At 45.6% G+C, this 22,423-nt stretch overlaps 1 protein-coding gene across 1 annotated transcript in view; it reads left to right on the top strand.

Moving 5' to 3' along the window:
- Window positions 1-9,217: 9,217 nt before the first annotated feature.
- The window catches only part of SYT13 (synaptotagmin 13), a 46,511-nt gene continuing 33,305 nt past the window's right edge, over window positions 9,218-22,423 (top strand). Inside the window, exon 1 of the mRNA XM_024255947.2 lies at window positions 9,218-9,534. Within this exon, the coding sequence (XP_024111715.2) occupies window positions 9,352-9,534 (183 nt within the window). The 5' untranslated portion in view covers window positions 9,218-9,351. The remainder of the gene's footprint in view (window positions 9,535-22,423) is intronic.

Genomic DNA, 22,423 nt, shown 5'->3' on the forward strand with positions numbered 1-22,423 from the left:
AGATTCCTTCTCCAACATGCTATTAAGTCTTTGTCAAAAGTCTCCCAAATTCCTCCTGCTCCATCTGGAAGCCCAGCCTGATTTGAGTAAGGTGAAAAGAGCTCACTTTCCCCTTGGGCCCTTCATTAACCAGCTAAGAAATAAACCCATGAATGGCTTGGGAAGTAGCAGAGAGCCTGAAGTGAACCCTAGACAGAGTCAGGAGGCCTGGGAGCCAGCTCAGCAATCTCCTCTCTTGACCTTGGTGTTCTCATCTGTAAAACGAGGCTGTAGATCACCATCGGTGGTCTCACACTGCTTTGGGGGGGCTCTGACTGTCCCTAGAGGTGGATGGTGTGTACAGTGGGGAGGAGGGCTCGGGGATGCAGTGATCCCAGGGGATTCTTTCCCCCACCTTCTTTCCACCGCAGCACCCTGTCTGTTATTCTGAATTCCCACATAAAACTATAGCGGAATTTTCAAATAACAATGAAAAGTGCTTCTCCTGGACCATAGGACCTCGAGGTTTCAAATAACAATGAAAAGTGCCTCTCCTGGACTATAGGACCTTGAGGTTTCCTTTCAGCCCTAACCCTTCAAAATAGTGGTAATCATTTCCAATAGTCCAGTGCCAACCACATGCCAGGCACTGTGTGAACCACATCATGCCCATTGTATCACTTCATTCTCTCCATTTAATGGATGGCAAAACTGAGCCTCACCAAGATAAAGTGCATTGTCAGAAGCCACCCAGCTGGTTCCTTTGTGGAACTTGAATTCACTGGAGGGTAGACTGATCTGGCTTAACCACGACACAGTGAGACTTTCCAGCTTGCCTGCCACTAGCGCAGGCTATGACACAGGATAGAGTGGCCAGGGGCTCTGGCCACGGCTCCTCCCATTTCAGCCCTGGAGGAGTTTACACAGTGCCAGGGGTTTCTGGACTCTCCCTTTGCCCGCCCCCTCCACCACCACCACAAGGTATGGGGAGAAGGGGAGCAGTGGTGTGAGCTTGCAAAGGGGCTGTGCGTGAAGGTGCAGTGAAGCCTCAGGGTTTGGGTTAGGGCCCACAGGGCAGGGCTGTGGGTCAGGGACAGGGCTCCTGTCTGTCCACTTGGCATATGTATTGAAGTGCTGTGATGTGCCAGGCACTGCTCTAGGGCTGGAGATACACTGCTAGACGATTCAGGCCCTACGCCTGCCTTCCTAGGGCCTCTATTCCAGAAGAGGAACTCAGACCATCAGCAAGATAAATTAGACAGGTAAGGAGAATTAGAAGGAACATTAAATAATGACAAGTGCTAAGGGTTTGAAAAAGTAAGGCGATGGGGAACAGGGAGCGATGGGACAATGGGTGGAGAGCTGGTAATTTTACATAAAGGGCAAAGAAGTCCTCATAGGGAGAGGTAAAGGTCTGGGAGTCGGCCGAGCATGGTGGCTCACACCTATAATCCCAGCAGTTTGGAAAGCCAAGGTGGATGGATCACCTGAGGTCAGGAGTTCAAGGTCAACCTGGTCAATGTGGTGAAATCCTGTCTCTACTAAAAATACAAAATTAGCTGGGGGTGGTGGCGGGCGCCTGTAATCCCAGTTACTTGGGAGGCTGAGGCAGGAGGTTTGCTTGAACCCGGGAGGTGGAGGTTGCAGTGAGCCAAGATCGTGCCACTGCACACTCACTCCAGCCTGGGCAATAAAGCCAGACTCCGCCTCAAAAAAAAAAAAAAAAGAAAGAAAAAAAAAAAAGGACTGGGAGTCAAGACCTAGGGGAGGATTCATTTCCCTCCACATCCTCCAGGTGGCAGCATCTTCCAATTCGTGGGGCAGTGCTGGTGGTTCCTCTTCTCCGCCAAAGAATGTTCTTGCTCAGTCTATCTAAAAATGCCGTTTAAAATGGGGGAATCTTAGAAACAAAACATGGAGAATTTGGGGGATGTGACTGTTATTATATTTTTTGATCTAGGCGCTGGATAAACAGATGAGTTCACATTTTGAAAATCCACCATGCTATGCTTATGACCTATGCACTTTTCATCTGTAGGTTATTCTCCTGTAAGTTCAAAATGACGCACACTTTAAACATTGTATTTTAATCTAAATCATAGTTTGCATTAGTTTCCCCAAATTTTGATGATTAGACTCTGTGTCAAAACGTTTTAAATTTCTAAATACATTAGTACAGACAAAATGCTCAGAGCCAAGGCTGATGTGTAGGAAGCACTTAGTAAATGTTAGCACTGTTACCTGGTGTGCATACCCATGATGCCTCATTTATGATTTCCAGTCCTGCATTCTCTGCAGTAGAGGAAGAACTTGGAGACACTTTCCTGGCAATCTGATGGCAGAGTCCTTCTAGAATTTTGTGAGTTGTCCCAACCATTTACAGATAACTTGCTCATATCTATTTTAACAGCAGTTCTAAAAGCAACTTACCTTAATGGGTCTTTGCAAAGCACTCACCTTAGTTCTCATAGAACTAACTTTCCTTTATACTTCTATGTCATTAGTTTACATATCAGTTAATTAAAGTTTATAAATCAATAATGAGATCAACTGGCATAAAAAGATTCCGAGACAAACACAACTAACTCTAAGTGAGTAGATGATTCCATTGGAGGGGGAAAAAGAGTAATGAGAGAAGAGGCTATGGGCATCAGGCAGCAAGTTCTCCAGAAGGAGTGGATAGCTTGGACCAATCTGGAAAGTTGGTTGAGTGGAGGTTGGTTCAGAGAACTAATATTGTACCCTTCTCAAGTGTTGGAGTCTATAAGATTGATTCTTGTACAATTGTTAATGAGCTGGTGTATCTATCAGGCGTTGCTGGAAGTGCTGGTAACACTGCCTTTGGGAACCAGGAATGATAATCCAAGCCATTTGTTGTGCAGCTTCCATGTGCCAGGCCCTATGCTTACAGAAATTAGTGCTACGTATTTTCACAGCAATCCTGTCAAGGAGACTATCATCTCCCCATTTGTATCAGCTCTTGACACATAACACTCTAAAATGTAGTGGCTTAAAATGACTTATAATTTTAATTTAGCTCATTTTTCTGTGGATTGGCTCTTTGGCTGGGCTCAGCGGGGTGGCTTTTCTAGTTTTATCTGGATTCAGTCATGAGCTCTGATTCTGGGAATTGGCTTGCGTTGGGGTCATGGGAATAACAAGCTCACTTAATCTCTCATCCTCCTACAAGATAGATTGGGCTTCTTCACATGGTGGCTGGGCAGGATTCTGTGACGGAGAATGGAATCTTCCAGGATCTCTCAAGACCTAGGCTTAGAATTTGGCACAATGTGACTTCCACCACAGTCAATTAGCCAAAAGAAATCACAAGGCCAGCCCAGATTAAGAAGTGGATCAATAGACTCAACCTCTTTGCAAAGTCACATTGCAAAAGTGTATGGACACAGGAAATAGAATAATTGCAACCACATTTCCAAATCATTTATCACCCACTTTCTGCAAATAAATGAAAGTTTAATCAGTTTAAGCCAATTCATCCATGCAGGGACTCCCAGCTAATAAGCAATAGAGCTAGAATAACACATACCTGTGGGACTTCAATACCCACTATTTTCACTAAGCCAAGCTGCTTTATTAAGAAATTAGAGGTTCAGGAACAAATGAGATCATTTGAATTTTAAAATTAACATTAATTGAGAATCCTCTGTTATTTGTACAGCACTATGCTTTAGGCCATCCTCACAACATCCCTATAAAGTAGAGATGATTGCCCCTATTTTACCAATAAGAAAACTAAGGATCCAAAATATCAAGGTTACTTGCCAATGAATCACACCACTTAGTGCACACAAAGACAAAGGATTTGAACCTATTTCTTCTTATTTCAAGTCCACTCTTCTTTCAGCCACTCTAGAGACTCCTAATCTGCGGTTCAAGGCATCATATGATCCTTGAACAATTTAGAGTTACATACGAAATTATATATATATAACATTCAGACATTCTTCTGGAAAAGAAAATTGCTTTTATTATATTCACATGAGCCCCACCAGATTAAGCACCTAATTTCTGAAAAAAAAAAATGCTAACCTTCCTTCTGATATGGCAGGCAAAATCCTTCAGACAATGTCTTGTAATTGTTGTACACTCCAGAAGCCTAGAACCAACTGGAGCCTTTAGATTAGCTTCAGAATAAACAGAAGGGAATCAAGGAGTCATGCCCATGGGCACTAGAACGTGTGGTTTTATCTTGTGCTGAGATGGAATTAGGATTTGAAAGAATCCTGCATTGTTGAAAAGGCCATGCCAGGGCAGCTGATTACCTAGTGGTTAATACAGTAACACTGTAATTTGCTCCAACACCAGAAGAGTTTCCTGCTATTCAAAGACTTGGATTTCTGGATCAGGCCCCCCCAGTCCCTTTCTCCCCTTTCTCCTTTGTGCCTTAAGATACAGCCCAGAATTGCTCTGAGTCAGCAACAGGAGTCCTGGGAGTGGGCCTCACACCTGGGTCTGGACTGAGCTGTGCTACTTACTCTCCTCACTGTCAGTATCTCTGTTCTCCTGGGCTCTGCAAGACCTGCTGTGGGGCTCAGAATTTCCACCCCTTATCCCAGGCAACTTCGTCCTGCACATCTCACCTTTGGCAAGGGACTTGGGCTTGGGGAACACCCAGTCAGTCATGGTCCAGCTTGGAGAACCTGCAAAATCATCAAATGAGAGAGCTAGCAGCACAGAGATGAAAACTGGGGGCCAGAGAGGAAAAATGACTTGCCCACACTGTACCTGCCCTCTCCTTGTGCTGTCAACAATTTCAGCCTGCCATGAACTCCTCATTCCTAAAGGGCAGCATGGCCCCTCTCCCTGGGTGCCTGCTATGCCTTCCTCTTTAGTCCACCAGCACCCACTTTGTCACTTTGTTCCTCCCCAATCCTTCCAACACTTTAGCCAGAGGAATCTTTTTTTTTTAGAGGCAGGGTTTCCCCATGTTACCCAGGGTGATATTGAACTCCTGGACTCAAGCAATCTGCCTATCTCAGCCTCCCAAAGTGCTGGGATTATAGACATGAGTCACTGCACCTGGCCAGGAATCTTTTAAAAACACAATTCTGATTATATCACACTCCTCTGCCTAAAAACATTCAATGGCTTTCCACTATGGCCTCTGAGCCCTGTTGTCTGGCCCCCGTTTCTTCCTTCAGGCTCAATCACACTCTCCTAGTTGTGTGCTGAAACTGGCTCCTCCAAGCTCACAAGAGCCAATGGGAAATATTCAGGAATTTGTTGGTAGCTGGAAATCAACCATGGTGGGGTTACTTTATACCAGAAAAATCAACAAATGCTAAAAATTCTATTTTTTTTTTTTCTGGAGAGCTGATTGGCCAGTCCACCGCTGCTCCATCCCCACTGTGCTGTTCCATCACAGGACTGCTGACCATGCTGTTGTTCTGCCTGGCACTTTCTTTCCTCTTTCTTTGCTGAGTTAACTCTATTCTTCATCACCTCAGCTCAATTCTTACTTCTTCCAGGAAGACTTCTGTGGTATTTCTGAACAAGTCAAGTCTCTAACATTCACCTTTTCTTCTTAGCCTGTATCACATTTGTAATTTGACACGTGTGATGAATGATGAGCATCCGTCTTCCCCATGGGAATATAAACTTTCCATGGCAAGAGAGACCATGCCTAGTTTTACTCACTCTCTTTGCTGTATCACCCGGCACAGTACCTGGTCATAGAAACTCACATCTGCTGAATGAGTGAATAAATTAGAGAAATATACACTAGACAAGGCTCTGGCTTCTGTGGCAGGAGTACTTTTGCTCACACATCTCCACATTCTCCTCTGCATTTCCTAGCCTCTCTTGCTGTTACCTTTGTCCTGTTACCAAATTCTGGCCAGTGGAATGGGGTGCTCTGTGTCCTCCATTTCCAGCCATGTCCTCTAGAATGCCACAAGTAGTCCTCAAGGCTCTTTCTCTTCCCTGCATGGCTGGAAGTGAAGGAGTCACAAGACAGAAGCAGCCCAGATTCCTGAGTCACCAATTGGAGAAGAGCTGACCAAATGAGTCATCTGATCCTCCTTCAATTGAGAAAGGAGGGAGATGTATACTTTTATTGAGTTCATCTCTGAGATTTTGAGTTATTTGTTACCGCAGCAGAATCTAGTTTACCCTGACCTAAAACGCCATCCCAGTTGTCATTAACTCCTACCCTTTGGGCAAGTCACGATGTCTCTGAATCTCCATTTCCTTATTGGTAAAATAAAAGGATTCCACAGGTGATATCTGAAATCCTTGCAACGTTAAAATTCAGTTATTCTGCTGGTATATTTTCCTCCCTCCTGCACAGCACCATATGTAGACACCACAAATGTTTGCTAAATAAGAGAACCTCCTATATTTGAAATACTTTTCTCCAGATAAAAGCATTTTAGTACCTTAGCAGTTCAGAGTGATTATTCAGAATATTTAAACATCTAACATGTACAATATTGATCAAAATAACAATGGGAACATTTCATCAAGAGGCTGGGGAACCTTCAAAGATCCATCCCTCAGCCTCGTAGATGCCTCCTAAGCATGTTGCTCTGTCTGCTCTTAGACATGTGGCCTCAGCACTTCCAATTATTTGTGGGTCCCAGCCTCAGACTGTCTTAACTGATCCACTCAGCTGACTCAGTTAACTGCCTTTCCCAATAGGCATACTCTCATTTTTCAAAGGAACCTAGTGATGCCTTTTTTCTGTGGGTTGTCATTAAAGGCCACTGTCTGCATATCAGTAGCCAAGAAGCAAACATCGTATCTTTGATGAGATGTATGAGGGTGACTGGTTGGGTAGTAAAGGCAGCCCAGAGTCCTGATCACTCAACTGGGCTTCAAATCCCCTGGGGTCTATTCCTAGCTCTGCCATAGGTTCATTGGGTGTGAAAGAGGCACAAGGCAAGCTCTTCTTCTTGGGCTGGGGTCCCTCTTCCTGTTATAAATGAAGGCCACTGCAGCTGCTGTCATCCCAGTAACCATAGTAACAATGGATCATGTGACAGGTGTCTGATCCCCATCAGACATTTTCTGATATTAAGTGTTCTTCATCCTTCCCCTTTAACCCCACCCCAGATCCTGTTATGAGTAGTGGCATGGATGGTCTCCCAGGGCAGCCATTTGAGCATGGGAGACCTGGAGCTGACAGCATTAATTAAACCTCTATTTCCACAAAACATTTTGCATTGCCAGGCCCCGGAGCCAAGAAAACCTCCCAGGGCAGCTCTTATGTGAGAGATTGCTAAGGCTGTCACCAGGGACTGCAGTGCTTCAGCTCTACAGTTTGCAGCAAATGGGGATCAGTAGGAAAATGTGCCTGGCATACAGCAGGCACACAATAAATACTTGTGGAAAAGTCAATTTACTAAAATGGAGCTCATATCACAAACGGGATTCCTTCAAAACACTGGAAATTCCACATAAGATGATCATATGAATTATTCCACAATTACTGAGTGCCTGCTATGTGCACCCATGGGTGATAACATGGAGACTCTAAAAATGTTAGCTTGTTGAAGGAATCCCAAGTCCATGGGGTGGCTGAGGCTCAGGGGCACATTGGGAAGTGTGTAGAGAGGAGTCTGGAAGGCTTAGCAGGGACCACATCACAAAGGGATTTGGATAAATGTTGAGTCTCTTGGGTTTATTCTTGGAGAACCTTTAAGAGCTGTTACTCATGTGAGTGACATGATCAGCTTTGTATTTTGGACACCTCCCTTTTGATGTCACTGGAGGAAAGAACTAGAGGGAGACTACTGTTTTGATCAAATAGTGTTCTAGAATTTCTGAACCCAGGCCTTAAGACAACTGGCAGCTTCTGCTTCATTCCTCTCAGAATCCAGCCAGCATGCTGTGAGCAGCTCCAGCACCACGGAGAGGTGACATAGAGGAGAACCAAAATGCACCAGTTGACAGCCCCATTGCGATCCCGGTGGCAGCCAACACCTACTGCTTACCACGTGAGTTCACCATTGCACCATCTGCAATGGTGTCTGGAGAGCTGATGTCCCAGTCCAGCTGAACCCCTAGATGACTGCAGTCCCAGAAGACAACATGTTGAGCAGGAAAACCACCCAGCTGAGCCCAGCCAACCCATGAAATCATGACAAGTAACAAAATAACTGGTTTAAGCCAGTAAGTCGTGGGTGGGTTTTTATGCAAGTGTAGATAGCTGAAAAACTGGAGGACGGGTGTGTTCCCAAGTGGTGGTCACAGCTACAGCTCAGAAGAAAAGGTCTGGCTGGAGAGGCTATAGATTTAGGAGACATTGGCTCATAGAAACGTGAAAGCTCTGCTGTGGATGAAATCACCTACACTCTTTTTCACACACGCCCAGCACACCTAGAGCACAGCCAACCCACAGCAAATATCTGCTGAATTAAATTCAACACTCCATATAATGAAGAACACTAAAAAGCCACTGTTTTCTTGAGCTAAGACAGTCCTCATGCCTGGAATTCTAATTTCCCCTTGTTCTAAGCATAGTTTTATGCTCACTCTCTCTGAATCAAGTGTGTACTCCTAGCTGCTGCATTTTATCTTCTTTATCCTCCTAAGACAAGTCCGTTTGAGTGTGGACTTGGAATCTGCAAACATAAGCTTGGGTTCAGGGTGATGATTTTTCTACCTGTGCACCTCTCTTCTGAGCCTCGGCTTCCTCATCTATATATAAAGGTGAGAATACCTGCTGATTAGGTAATAAAGGTGAACTCCTGGGCAACCCTAAGGGGATGCAGCTGTATTGTCCATCTTCAGCAGGATACAGGTACAGCCTCAACCCAAACATCCCATCTGTTCCCTCTATCTGTGGCCTGTTCCTCTTCCCTGTAAGAACCATCTCCCAGGTTGGGGAGCTGGGAAATCTCCAGCTTTGTGTTTGAAAAAGCTCCCGGAAGACCCAATTTTATAGCCAGCTTGGCCAGCTGCTGGGGTAGAAGAAGGGTGAGCAAGGAGCTAGTAGTCTGGGAAAGTGACTCCTAGAGTCGCAGATCTGGTTGGAACCCAGGTTTGGCCTCTAACACAGTGTGACCTCCGCAAGCTCCAGCATTTCTTGGGCCCAGTTGTCCCCTGTTGTACACAAAGCATTAAGAATGGCCTGAAACAACCTCAAGGCCCCTTCCACCTGGAAGGCTCCGGCTCCTGTTGGGGTGGGGGTCTGGTCACGTGTTGGCGGGGAGGGGGGTGCCGGTTGACGTGGCTGCGGGTCCAGCCTCCTCTGACGTCCTCGCAGCCGTCCTCCCTCCCTCCGTCCCCGCCCCTCTGGCGGCGGGAGAGCTGCTGGCTCGCCCGGATCCCGGGAGCTGCCTGGAGGCGGGCCCGGCCCGGGGAAGGTGAGCGGCTGCGGGACCCAGCCCCTCGCGGGGAGCGGGCACCATGGTGCTGTCGGTGCCTGTGATAGCGCTGGGCGCCACGCTGGGCACGGCCACCAGCATCCTCGCGTTGTGCGGGGTCACCTGCCTGTGTAGGCACATGCACCCCAAGAAGAGGCTGCTGCCGCGGGACCAGGACCCCGACCCGGAGAAGGCGAAGCCCAGCTTGCTCGGGTCTGCACAACAGGTGAGCGGGCGCGGCGCACGGGCCCTTCCCGGGCAAGGCGGGGTCGCCAGGCAGCTGCAGAGGGGGAAATGGGGTGGGAGGCGGTCGTGGATCTTTGCGCGACAAAGCTTGGCGGGGAGGGGACAGCAGACGCGATGGAGGACAGGTCAAGGAGTCAAAAAGGTAGGGGGATGGGGGAGGCTGGGGGATGGGAGAGACGTGAAAGAGAATTAGGGAGCGGCGAGCTTGTGGGGACTGAGAGAAGAATGGGGGCCAGCAGCGAGACCTAAAGGGAGGGGACAGGAAAGGGGACCTGGATAGAATTAGGGCTGGGAAGGGTAAGAGGAGAGGGAGGCTGGGAGGGGAATCGCCAGGGTTAGGTAAGACTCTGAGAGGAACCGGAGAATGAGGAGTTTGTAGAATTGGGAAGAGGACTGGGGTCTGTGAGAGGGAGGTGGGTGGTGGTTGTGGAGCTAGGGTAGGGCAAGTCCTGCCAGAGCTGAGAAGAGGTAATGCCTGCAAAGCCAGAGGGGAGGTGGCCTCGGTCCCGCAGGAGCTGGGAAGCTAGCGGGGTCTAGGGAGCTGAATCCCGGAGGAGCCTGAAGGACTCTTCCCCACCCTCTAGCAGCTCTGAGCTCCAGCCAGTCAGAGGGGGTTGGTATGGCCTCCCCCAAGATGTCTCTGCAGATGTCCCTGGAGACAGGAGGGCTTTATCCCATGCATTTGCTCATGGCCAGAGCCCCTTCGTGCAGGAAATAGCCCGTGCTCCCATTGTAAAGAGCAGCAGAAGGGGTCTGGGGAAGCAATTTGGAAGGATTTCCCTGCATAGGCTGTGACCTCCAGGATGCATTTCCAAAGTACAGAGTGCAGAATGTTCTCTGGAGAACCAGGAGGCAAAGAGTCTTGCCAGAGTGATTTGAGGAAGGATGGCCCTGGGGCAGGGGCATGACTTAAAGGACCTCCTAAAGGCCCTCTAGATCCCTTACAGACTGTATGGTTCCAGGAGTGGCACTAAAATGCTGTGACTCCATCTTCCTTTTTCCAATCAATAATTCAAAAGCTCAGAGGACCCAGTTGTGTGGGGCCTGTGTCAGTCACTGTACAGTGAGAGTGGAAAGGAAATGGCTGCTGTCCTTGAGGCACTTATAATCCAAGAACAGTGACATTGGCAGTGGTTAAATAGGAGCCGACTGCACAACAGAATGTGAGACTTGGGACGATCTGGAAAAGGGGAACAGTGGGCTTTCCACTGGCCAGGGGTTGGGAGTCCTTCTCCACAAGTCGTGGTCGGCCGCCTCTCAACCTTCTTTCCTGCCCAGCACACTTGAGGAACAGCCACTCTTCTGCCTTTCAGTGATGTCTCTCCAGGCACCACCCCCTCCCCTTCCTAGAGAGAACCACTTGGAAAGTAGTTGGTGTAAATGACCTCTAGGGTCTCTTCCAACTCTTTGTCTTATTGATGACCAGTAGCCCACAGAACGGCTGATCATCTGTTAAAGAAAAACCAGGTTGTGTCTCTCCCCTGCCTCAAATCCTCCACAACTTCTCGCTGAGCTTGGAAGAGGTCATAGCAAACCATGACATAGCATACACTGTGTGCCAGGTGCACTGTTCAGAGTACACTAATAAATGTGTTTCTCGACCCAGTGAGGGAGCCATAGGATGATCCTAACTTAAAGATGAGGAAACTGAGGCTTAGAGAAGGTAACTGACTTGCCTAGAGCTGCACAGCTAGAGAAGTTTTAGAGCCAGTCTCTAGCTGAGCTTGTCTGATTCTGGAGGCCACACTATCAGCCACTCCTCTCCACCCACTCACCTGCTTTAACATGGAAGGTGCCTGCCTCTCCAGCCAAGCTCATGCCAATTTCTTTCTTCATCAGCAGTCTTGGCCTCCCTGGATTTACGATCATTCTTTTAAAACACCAAGCCCTTTTCTGCCCCTTCATTTTTCTCTGGCCTTTCATACAAATGGCTCCTTCTCATCCTTCAGGTCTTTTTCCATTTAAAGTCTCAGGGAGGATTTTGCCTACTGACACATAAAACAAAACACCCTCTTCCTGTTATTCTCTCCCATATTGTTTCTAACAAATCCTTTTATGGCACTCTTTACATTAGGATGCAATCTTTCGTATTCACTTACTGCTGTAATATTTATTCCCAGCACCCACTCAGTGCCTGGAAAGTAGTAGGTGTCCAATAAGAAATTGTGGATGAATAAAGTCATCTCGGGGGCCATCCAATGGGGATTATCATCTTCAAATTTGGGTGCATGCGCCACGTCTTTGTAACCGAGTGCAAGCTCAATAGGGGCACAATAAATATTTGTTGATACATGATACCTGCCCATCCACATTCCCTTACCTGGTTCCCTCAGTGACAAAGATGTGGGCAACTTGGGGCTGAATCTATGGGTATGAATGTGTTGAAGCTGAGATCTCACAATGACTTGGTTGCCGTTGTTCTCAGATTCATTCAGCCACTGGCCCAGATGAAGTAAATAGAGAAAAGACAACCAATTGACATTTCAAAGCAAGTAAAGAGGGTGGCAACCGTTAGCGGTGGCAGATGACAGGAGGGTGATGTACATGGCACCTATTGACAAGTAGGACAAGAGCCAGGGAAGCTCTCTGAGGGTGTTCCTTGAGGAAAGAAGGTATGGGGGCTGGAAAATAGGGGTCTAGATGACTGTAATCACAACAGAGGTGTCCAAGGCCTAATAGCCAGTGTCTCTGTAACTCACTAGTTGTGACTGCTGAAAAAATTATTTGGGTTTGGAGGCAATTCCTAGAAATCTGATTTCTGACCCTGAATGGCTGGATGAAGTTGAAGTTTGTAGTGATTTTGAAAAGAAATTTGGAGTTTTCCCAGGGGTTTTGTTTATTTTTTACGTAGGGTCTGACTCCATCACCCAGGCTGGAGTGCAGTGGTGTGATCACAGCTCACTGAAGTCTCAACTTCCTGGGCTCAGGAGATCCTCCCACCTCAGCCTCCCATGTAGTTGGGAATACAGGCACATGCCACCACACCTGGCTAATTTTTTTGTATGTTTTGTAGAGACAAGGCTCACCCTGTTGCCTAGGCTGGTCTCAAACTCCTGAATTCAAGCAATTTGCCTGCCTCAGCCTCTCAAACTGTTAGGGTTACAGGCATGAACCACTGTGCTTGGCCCCCAGGGGTTCTTAATCTGGGTCCACAAACCTCCCACCAAAGGGTCTGTAGATAGCATTAAAAGGTTCGTGGTCTTGCATAGGAAAAAAAATGCCATCATTATTTTCACTTACCTCTAACTGAAGCAGTATTTTCTGTAAGTAGGAATAGCAACAAAAACCGTAGTGTATCATCCATACCTGTGACTTTGTCCCCAAGGGAAATCACAGATAGCTTGGTAGCACATTACAGCTGTTGCAGATGGTTCACATTAGATTTACGCTCATCTCTCATTCTAAATTATGGTACTTATTAAATCTCCTGCTAGACTCTGTTATTTAATGAATTAATAAAGAAGCAAACATATAGCTACTTCACAATTTGGTTTTATTAGACAGTCCTTTGCAGCCCTGTGTCTTTTATTTTCTGCTTTTTCCAACAATTCAGAGGAAGTGTCCCTAGGCAGCCCTTGGCCATTCATTACCTCTCACGCTTCCAGCTGTTTTCAAGTCACAGTTCTTTGCTTTTCTGAAACATACACTCTGGACTCTTTATCCTGCCTTCTTAGACAGTGCCTCACTCTCACTAATGTGCAGCCCTTCCAGGCATGCAAGGAATTCAGTTTTACTATGCCGCCCACTCCTGGCCTGGCAGGTCACCTGGGACCTCTCTGTCATCAGCCTACCTCTAGAAGCTTGATCATTAGGCAGTGACCTGGCAGCTTGAGCAAGGAGAAAGAGCCAGGGAGGCAAAGCGAGAATGATGGTTTCTCCTTCACCACTACTTCTGAATCTATTAGTGAGCGGCGGCCAGACCCATGGGTTCCTGCCTCTGAATTTCCTCATCACCCTTGTCCGCGCAGGCTGCCACTCAGCCCACTTCTGGGTCCTTTCATAGAAAGTCCTCCTTTTGCCCAACCTAAAGAATTGGGAGTAAGAAAGGAGAACTGCTCTTTTCCCCTTGCCCCACGGCTCAGTCCTGTACCCTTACCACTTGGCAGGCACCCGCGTCCTGTTTTCAGAAAGCCTTCCTTTTCATGTCATGGCCTAGTTTTCTCCCAACACGGTGTCTACCTTGCTGTGCACTTAAGTGAATCATTTCAAATGCCAGAGAGGTCCCCTGCGTGACCCCAGTGCTGTCCCTTTGAAGCTAACACATGGCCAAAGGTTTTATTGAAATTGCTCGGCCCTCAGCAGGAGTTCCCACACCTATTTTTTTTTTTTTTTTTTTTTGAGACAGAGTCTCACTCTGTCGCCCAGGCTGGAGTACAGTGGCATGATCTCGGCTCACTGCAACCTTCACCTCCTGGGCTTAAGTGATTCTCCTGCCTCAGCCTCCTGAGTAGCTGAGATTACAGGTGTGCCCACAATGCCTAGCAATTTTTTTGTATTTTTGGTAGAGGCGAGGCTTTGCCATGTTGGCTAGGCTGGTCTCAAATTCCTGAGCTCATGTAATCTGCCCACCTCGGCCTCCCAAAGTGCTGGGGTTACAGGTGTGAGCCACTGCGTCTGGCCCCCAGGCCCCTTCTGTCCATATCCCCAGCCACCCATTGTCACATGTGATCAAACTCTACAATCCCATCCTCTTTCCAGCAGAGTTGGGATCACTGAAGTGGTTTTCAGTGGAACTTTAGTAGATTAGTTCTAAAGTTTTACAAAATAATATAAATAAGTGCTGAATTTCTTTCTTTCTTTCTTTCTTTTGAGACAGTCTTGCTCTGTTGTCCAGAATGGAGTGCAATGGTGCAATCTCGGCTCACTGCAACCTCTGTCTCCTGGGTTCAAGCAATTCTCTTGCCTCAGCCTTCCAAATAGCTGGGATTACAGGCACCTACCACCATGCCCGGCTAATCTTTTGTATTTTTAGTAGAGATGGGGTTTCACCATGTTGGCCAGGTTGGTCTCAAACTCCTGACCTCAGGTAATCCGCCCATCTCGGCCTCTCAAAATGCTGGGATTACAGGCGTGAGCCACCCCTCATGGCCTGAATTTCTATCAACCAATATATGTGTAGTGGAGTCTTCTCCTTAAGATCAGAGAATTTTTCCTTCATTTTCCTTGTATTCTTGACAATGTCTGGTATGATGCTGAGCACATGGCAGTGTTTTGAATTAAATCATTATCTTGTAACCTAACACTGAATAAGAGAGGGAAGATAAAAAGCAGTGCGTACTGTCAGGGCTCCATTGACACAGGATTTGAAGCCAGCACAGTTTATTTATGGTGTTACCCTGGGGGACAGGAAATGACTGCAGCGGGTAAGACAGCTTGTGGGCTTTGTTCATGCTCTGCCTCTTGACGTGGGTGCTGGTTACAGAGGTGTGTTTACTTTGTGAGATGCATTCAGCTCTACATTTATGATTTATGTACTTTTCTGTCTGCAGTTATACATCAGTAAGGTTTTTATTAAAAAGTGTCATATTGTGACATGTTTGTGAACATTAATTGAGTACCAGGCCAGTATTTTTATTGCCAGGAGGACTTTGGGGCCATATTCAAGAGACATGAGTCTCCTTTTTATGTTTTTTTAAATAAACTGCTTCTTCGGCCCTGTTTGTTTTCTGCTGTTTCTCCCATGGCCACCTCCTGTTTGCTGCATAAAGGATTCCCCCTGGGGATTGGGACCTTAAGACCATCAGTGTGGTCCTATTAGGCCTCCTACCTCTTCTCCTCTTCCTTAGTCCTCTAGAGCAACGCCTTCTCTGATTGTTTTAATTCACACATGTAAGAGTGAGGATGGACAGATGCTGCATTTCATTACTTAAATAGTTCATTCATCAAAGATTAATGAGCACATGCTAGGCCTTGGGATATGGCAATGGAAAGACAGACATATGCTTTTCTTGATAAATGGGGAGACAGACAATAAAACAAGCAATTGCCATGATCAGGGAAGCACAGGGTGCCATGGAAAACCCAGGATGGGGGGTATTACTTCCGCCTTCAGCCTAAAGTAGAATTTTCTCCAGTGCAGGTTGTTTTTTCTCCTGAAGTCTCCCCTGTACCTTAATGATGATAGGACACCCCATGAATTGCTAACCCCACTCCTGGAACTGATTCAACTCTGGAAGGCTGTAAGGTCTGACCTCCATGGATCCTCAGACTTTTACAGGACTCATTTTCTAGCTTACTATTAGCTCATCTCTTGCCTGGTGAACTCACCCATTCATATAAACCACCACCACCACAACGAAGTATTTCCATAGAGTAATAAATAACAGTGACAGAATAGCTAACATTTATCAAGTTCTTTATATGTGCCAGTCACTGTTCTAAGCATTTTAACCATATTAAAATGTTTTTTGAGACAGAGTCTCACTTTGCCACCCAGGCTGGAGTGCAGTGGCATGGTTGTGGCTCACTGCTGCCTCGATCTTCTGGGCTCAAGTGATCCTCCCACCTCAGCCTCCCAAGTAGCTGGGAATACAGTCATGTGCCACCGTACCTGGCTAATTTCTTTTAAATTTATTTTTTGTAGAGAGAGGATCTCACTATGTTGCCCCGGCTGGTCTTGCACTGTTGGGCTCAAGCCATCTTCCCGACTTGGCCTTCTAAAGTGCTAGAATTACAGGTGTGATCCACTGCACCTGGCCATAACCATATTAATTTTAATTATCACAATAGCCCTATGAAATATGCATAATTATTATTTTTCATTTTACAGAAGAAAAGTAAAACACAGAAAGCTTAAGTAACATATTCAGTGGGAGAGCTGGGAATCAAATTTACAAAATTTAGCTTCAGAGCCCACACTTTTGACGACTAGGTTGGAGATTAGCAGAAAAAAAGTAGTCAAAATTTTATTTGAGCCATTGTGTTTCCCCAGATATGGCATAAAAGCATCTATAAATACACATCTTTGCAGGTCAACTTCAGAAACCTTTCCCAATGCTTTTGATTGCTTTGCTGCTGCCATCACACTTCAGGCATTGGGTGCAGCCCGGGGCCCTCCACAGAGATTTTACACAGTAAACATGTTTGGGCTGGTTGCTTAGCAACGTGGAAGACAGTATGAATTTTTCATCAAAAAATTAGCATAGATTCTTTCAGGGAGATGAGCACATACCCACTGGAAATACTCTTCAAAGCACTCACATGTGGACCCCTAAGCCTGTGTCCCTCCGTCTTTTTTCCAGTGATGGGTCTGACCTGTCCCATCTCCCTTCCTCCCCTAGTTCCTTCTTTGGGTACAGTTTGTAGATAATTCAGATACATGGCTCTTCTCTTCATGGAATTGATGATTCACTAGCACCTTTTGTTAATTCCAGCAGAAAACAGTGCTGCATCCTTTCCAGATTTTCAGATACTAGCCAAGTTGTGAGGAGGTACCTGGGGCACAGGAGGAGGGATAGAGAGGCCATTGGATCATGACGAAGGAAACACCTGAAAGACAAACCAGAGGGGGCCCAAGCAAAGGCAGAAGGAAGAGAAGAGACCAGCAGGAGAGGGAAGCATCAGACCCAGAAGACAAAGAGGAGAAAAAATAAGACACAACCATTCCAGGATCAAAGACCTACGAGAGCAATCCGAATATGTGGAGACAGTCCCTTTGTTGTCCACGCTGACCTACAATCTCCCAATAACCAGCAGCAGTTCACCTCCCGCTTCCACCTTCTTCTTACTGTATTCAGTACTCCCAGGGCTTATTTCTTGCTAAGAAACAATGGGAAAATCTGCTTTGAGGATGGAGGAGAATAGCTTCATAGAAGCAAGTTTTAAGGACTAAGAGATTCTATACGTATGTATCAGAATCAACACATGTGCACACAAAGGGCCCCCTATAACTAATTTGATAAGAAATAATGGAACTAGTAGAGTTATAAAGGAAAACAAGTGAAAAAGGTGGGTTCCTCCCTCTTTTTCTTCCTTGGTTGTGTTTATTGAACAACTGTGGGCCAGGTACTGTGCTAGGAAGTGAGGATACAGTGGTAACTACCTTCTTCCCAATGACGGAGTGACCCATCTTCAGCCCTCACAAAGCTTATGGTATAATGGGGCAAACCAGAGTTTATAGAAGAAGAGGGCAAATAAATGAAAATGTGTGCTGGTGGTAGGTAACCTGAACAGAAGGTTCTGGTGCTTTGTAAGTGTAAGATGAAGAGCTTTTACAAGAGCATCTTACAAGATGAAAGCTTTCCTAAAGAGTGATGGCCAAACTGAGAGCTAGAGTTGGAGAAGACCTTATCCAGGGCAAAAGGGAAGGATGCTGGGGGCTCCACACAGAGAAATGAGCCTGTGCAAAGGTCCTGTGGCAGGACGAAGCCTAACATTTAAGAGGGCCTGGGGAAAAGCCAATGCAGCTGAAGAGTAGAGAGCAAGGGAGATCCTGGTGAACAATGAGGCTGGGGAAATAGGCAGGGGCCTGGATGAGCAGGGCATTGTAGACCATGGACAGATTTATTTATTCATGCATTCATTCGTGCATGCATAAATCAAACATTTATTAATGTCTCCAGGAGGGGCATTGAGTTATGTACTGATAAGGTGAAGATTACCATTATTTTCAAAGCTTTTTTTATTCAGGTGAAATTCACATGACATTAATCACTTTAAAGTGTAGGATCAATGCCATTTAGTACATTCACATTGTTGTGCAGCCACTACCTCCACCTAGTTCTAAAACATTTTCCTCACCTCAGAAGAAAACCCCTCATCCATTAAATAGTCACTATTCCTCCCTCCTCCAATCTGTTTTCTGTCTTTATGGATTTGCCTATTCCGGACACTGCATATAAATAAAATCATACGATATGTGGTCTTTTGTGACTGGCTTCTTTCACTTAGCATCATGTTTTCAAGGTTCATCCACATCATAGCATGTATCAGTACTTTATTTTTTTTATGGCTGAAAAATATTCCGTTGTATGGGTACATGTCATTTTGTTTATCCATTCACCCATTGATGGACATTTGGATTGGTTCTGCCTTTTGGCCATTGTGAATAGTACTGCTAAGTACATTCCTGTAGAAATATTTGAGTACCTGTTTTCAATTCTTTCAAGTATATACCTAGGAGTGAGATTGCTGGGTCATATGCTAATTCTATATTTAACATTTTGAGGAACCGCTAAACTGCTTTCCACAACAACTGCACCATTTTAATCTCCACCAGCAATGTATGACAGTTCCCATTTCTCCACCTCCTTGCTAGCAGTTGGTATTTTCATTTTTATTTATTTTATTTTATTTTTTAAAAAAAGTCATCCTAGTGGGTGCAAAGTAGTATCTCTTTGTGGTATTTTCTGAGCTTTTAATATCTTAAAAAAAACCCCAAAATTCTCACTTTTAAAATATTCATCAGTAGCTGGCAAGTTTTTTTACAAAAAATTTTATTATAAGTTCTGGGATACATGTGCAGAACGTGCAGGTTTGTTACATAGATGTACATGTGCCATGATGGTTTGCTGCACTCATCAACCTGTCATCTACATTGGGTATTTCTCCTAATGCTATCCCTCCTCTAGTCCCCCACCCACTGACAGGCCCCAGTGTGTAATGTTCCTCTCTCTGTGTCCATGTGTTCTCATTGTTCAACTCTCACTTATGAGTGAGAACATGTGGTGTTTGCTTTTCTGTTCCTGTGTTAGTTTGCTGAGAATGATAGTTTCCACCTTCATCCATATCCCTGAAAAGGACATGAACTCATCCTTTTTTATGGCTGCATAGTATTCCATGGTGTATATGTGCCACATATTCTTTATTCAGTCTAACATTGCTGAGCATTTGGGTTGGTTCCAAGTCTTTGTTATTGTGAACAGTGCTGCAATAAACATACGTGTGCATGTGTCTTTATAGAAGAATGATTTACAATCCTTTGGGTATATATCCAAAAACCACAGCAGCTGGCGAGTTTTTAACAAGCATTTGCTGTCTGTATTGAGCAACTATTAAAATGAGTCCACATGGGCAACCCGTAAAGACATTTCATTGTTCATGAGTCTCGTGAGAGGAATGGAGTGTGTGTGCAGCAGTCCTAGCTGCCCTGTTCTTCCAGCAAGTTTGCACCTGCTGCTCTGTCCGTCAAATATGTTATTATTATCATCTTTCCTATTCTGTTCCCCCAAGCTTTAGCCCCTCATGGGTCCCACTCAAATTCCCCCCTGACAAACCCCTGCAAACCCCATCTAATTGAGGCAGTATTTAGGGTCTTTCAATATTTCCTTATGTATCAACACTGCCAGGCCAGTGTGATGCCTGGAGGAGCCTTGCCCCTCTCCAGGGCCAGTTGCTGCCCCCACAACGAACCTTCAGGAGGAGTTCAATAAGTCCCAATTCATTAGATAAAGGGTGCTGTAATTGCCATATGTTATAGAAAAATCCTGGGAGATTTTTACACCCTGCTTAAGAATGTTACAATGATATTTGGGGAAGTTGATTGTGGTTTTGGGGTGGACCTGGAATGCGTCATAATTTTTCCCATTAAAATAATGGAGTACCAGTGCCTGCTTTCTGAAATCTGCTAATCAGCATGTTTTTAGGAACAGATCAGAGTCAAATAATGAGGGGGAGTTGCATATATGAATATGAATGAAAACAAGTGTAAAGGGGAGAGGGGTCCTGTGAGAATTCTGTGAAATTGAGTCAGTCCATCTGGCATAGACCCTAGAGTATTTTGACATATTTCATTGATTCCTCTCCCTACCCCCACCTCCACTCATTAAGTCCAAGACATGCTTTTTCTCTCATAGAAAGTTGAGCAGGGCTTAGCACATAAAGAGAAGTGAGGAGACATGTTGAATGACTGAATACGTTGATGAATGGATGGGTAGACAAATGAGGAGGCAGGGATCTGTGGGGCTGCCACCTCTGCTTGTAGCCAAAATAAAAACCACAAGCACAGAGAAGCAGGGGAGGGTGCTGAGTTCGCTGAAGGATCTCTGTGCTTGCCTTTAGTGATGTATCAAGAAATCAAGACCAGCAAGAAGCATGTGGCAACTTCACTTTTTACAGGTTTCTCTCCTTTCAGGTCTCTGTTCATCTGGCTAACGTTAGAGAGAGTTTTTTAAATCTTCACCTGCAAGGCCAATGAGGTAATACCCAGGGAGATGTTTTATTTGGAAGAGCATTATAAACCACACAGGTTGGACTCTCTGGTAAGAACAGCACGATGTAAAGGCTGTAGGTTTATTGAGGCAGGATTGCAAAGACTGCTTTTCAAATAGAATTAAGAAGGATGTTTTGGAAAAGATGGTGTTTGAAGATGCAGATAAGGTTGGGTAAAAGCGGTTTGGTAAGGCAACTGGAAGAGTTGATTGAAACAGCTGCAAGTGTAGAATATCTTCTGTTAGCTTTAAGCTTATTCTGCACTTCTGAATGCCCCCTGCACTCTGCTTCTCAGAGCATATCGCCGAGCATCTTAAAATACACTTTCATTTCCAGCACAGTCACTTCACATAGAGGAAAGGGGAAGCTATCAGAGAGGAATACAGTGAAGGCAGTGATGTGACATGAGGAGAAAATATTCGCATGATTTGGAGGGTTTCTTTGCACATTCTTTGCAAGTGCGTCATCTAATGATCTCGTCTCTTACTAACAAATGGAGCAGATTCTTTAAGTGGCAACATGACTATCACCCTTTGCAAAACAGCCTCCATACAAAACACGTAGAGACAAAGAACAGAAAGGAATGAACACGAGGTTAGGTGCCTAGCCTAATTCCACCACATTGTAGCCTTGCATTTGATTTTTGGGTGCCCATTGGAGTTAATTTTAGGTAACAATCTTTGATACCACTCGAAAGAAAAAATTAACTCAATGAAAATGTTCATTTTTATAATCAAGATGCTGAGCTAAAATGGGAATCAAACGAGACTCAAAAACCTGAATTTGAATTCAGATGCCACCGTTTCCTAGCCAAATCACCATGGCCATTCTGAATCCCACTTTCCTCATTCATGAAACAGGGATTCTACAAGGTTCTCTAAGGTCATATGGAAGAATGAATGAGATGACACGTATGAAAGCACCCAACGGATTCAGCACTTGCCGTTGCTCAAAGATATTTTTAAGAATCTGTGAATTATTTTCTTATTTATCCTTTACCAAAGCAATGACTTGTCTATTCACCATGCGGGAAAGAAAAAATTCATTAAGAGTATTCCAGATGTGATAAATGAAATGTGTCTGTTAGAATGAAAAGGTGAACATGAACATTCCACTTCCAGGATGATTATTCATTCAATAAATACATCTTGCATACCCGCTATGTGCAAGGCACTGAGTTAGTCCTCGGGACAGTGCAGTGACAAGGCAGAATCCATCCCTGACCTCATGCAGTTAATATTCTAGAGGGAGAGCTGTTCATCACACAGTTATACACAGAACGTAGTAAGTGCTAGAAGTCATCTCCTTGTGCCTCCAGAAACCCCTGAATGCTCCCCCCTCAATCCCAAACCTACTTCTTCCCCACCCCCTGCTCTAAGCCTTTCCCCATTTTCTCCCCCTCCACACCCTGGCCCCAGAAGGCCCCCACCTATCAGCTGCGTTGACCAACTCCTCTGCCTTTTGGCATCAGGTGGAGTTGGCCCAAAGGAGATCTGAGGACAAGAGGAGTGTGAGGGGCCTTCATCACCCCTGCTCCCTCTCTGCTAGGTGCCTGGGGGCTGGCTACATCCTCAGCTGAAGGGCTCAGATCCTGCCAGGCCACTGTCTCCCTTCAGCACCCTGTCCTGTTTCCAGTGACCTCCTGCTTCTTGCCCCTTCAGGCCTAGGGATGGTAACAGTGCCCAGCTCTCCCAGCCCCTACATACTCGCCATTCCTTGTT

The sequence above is a fragment of the Pongo abelii genome, chromosome 9 (assembly GCF_028885655.2).
Source record: "Pongo abelii isolate AG06213 chromosome 9, NHGRI_mPonAbe1-v2.0_pri, whole genome shotgun sequence".
Lineage (NCBI taxonomy): Eukaryota > Metazoa > Chordata > Mammalia > Primates > Hominidae > Pongo > Pongo abelii.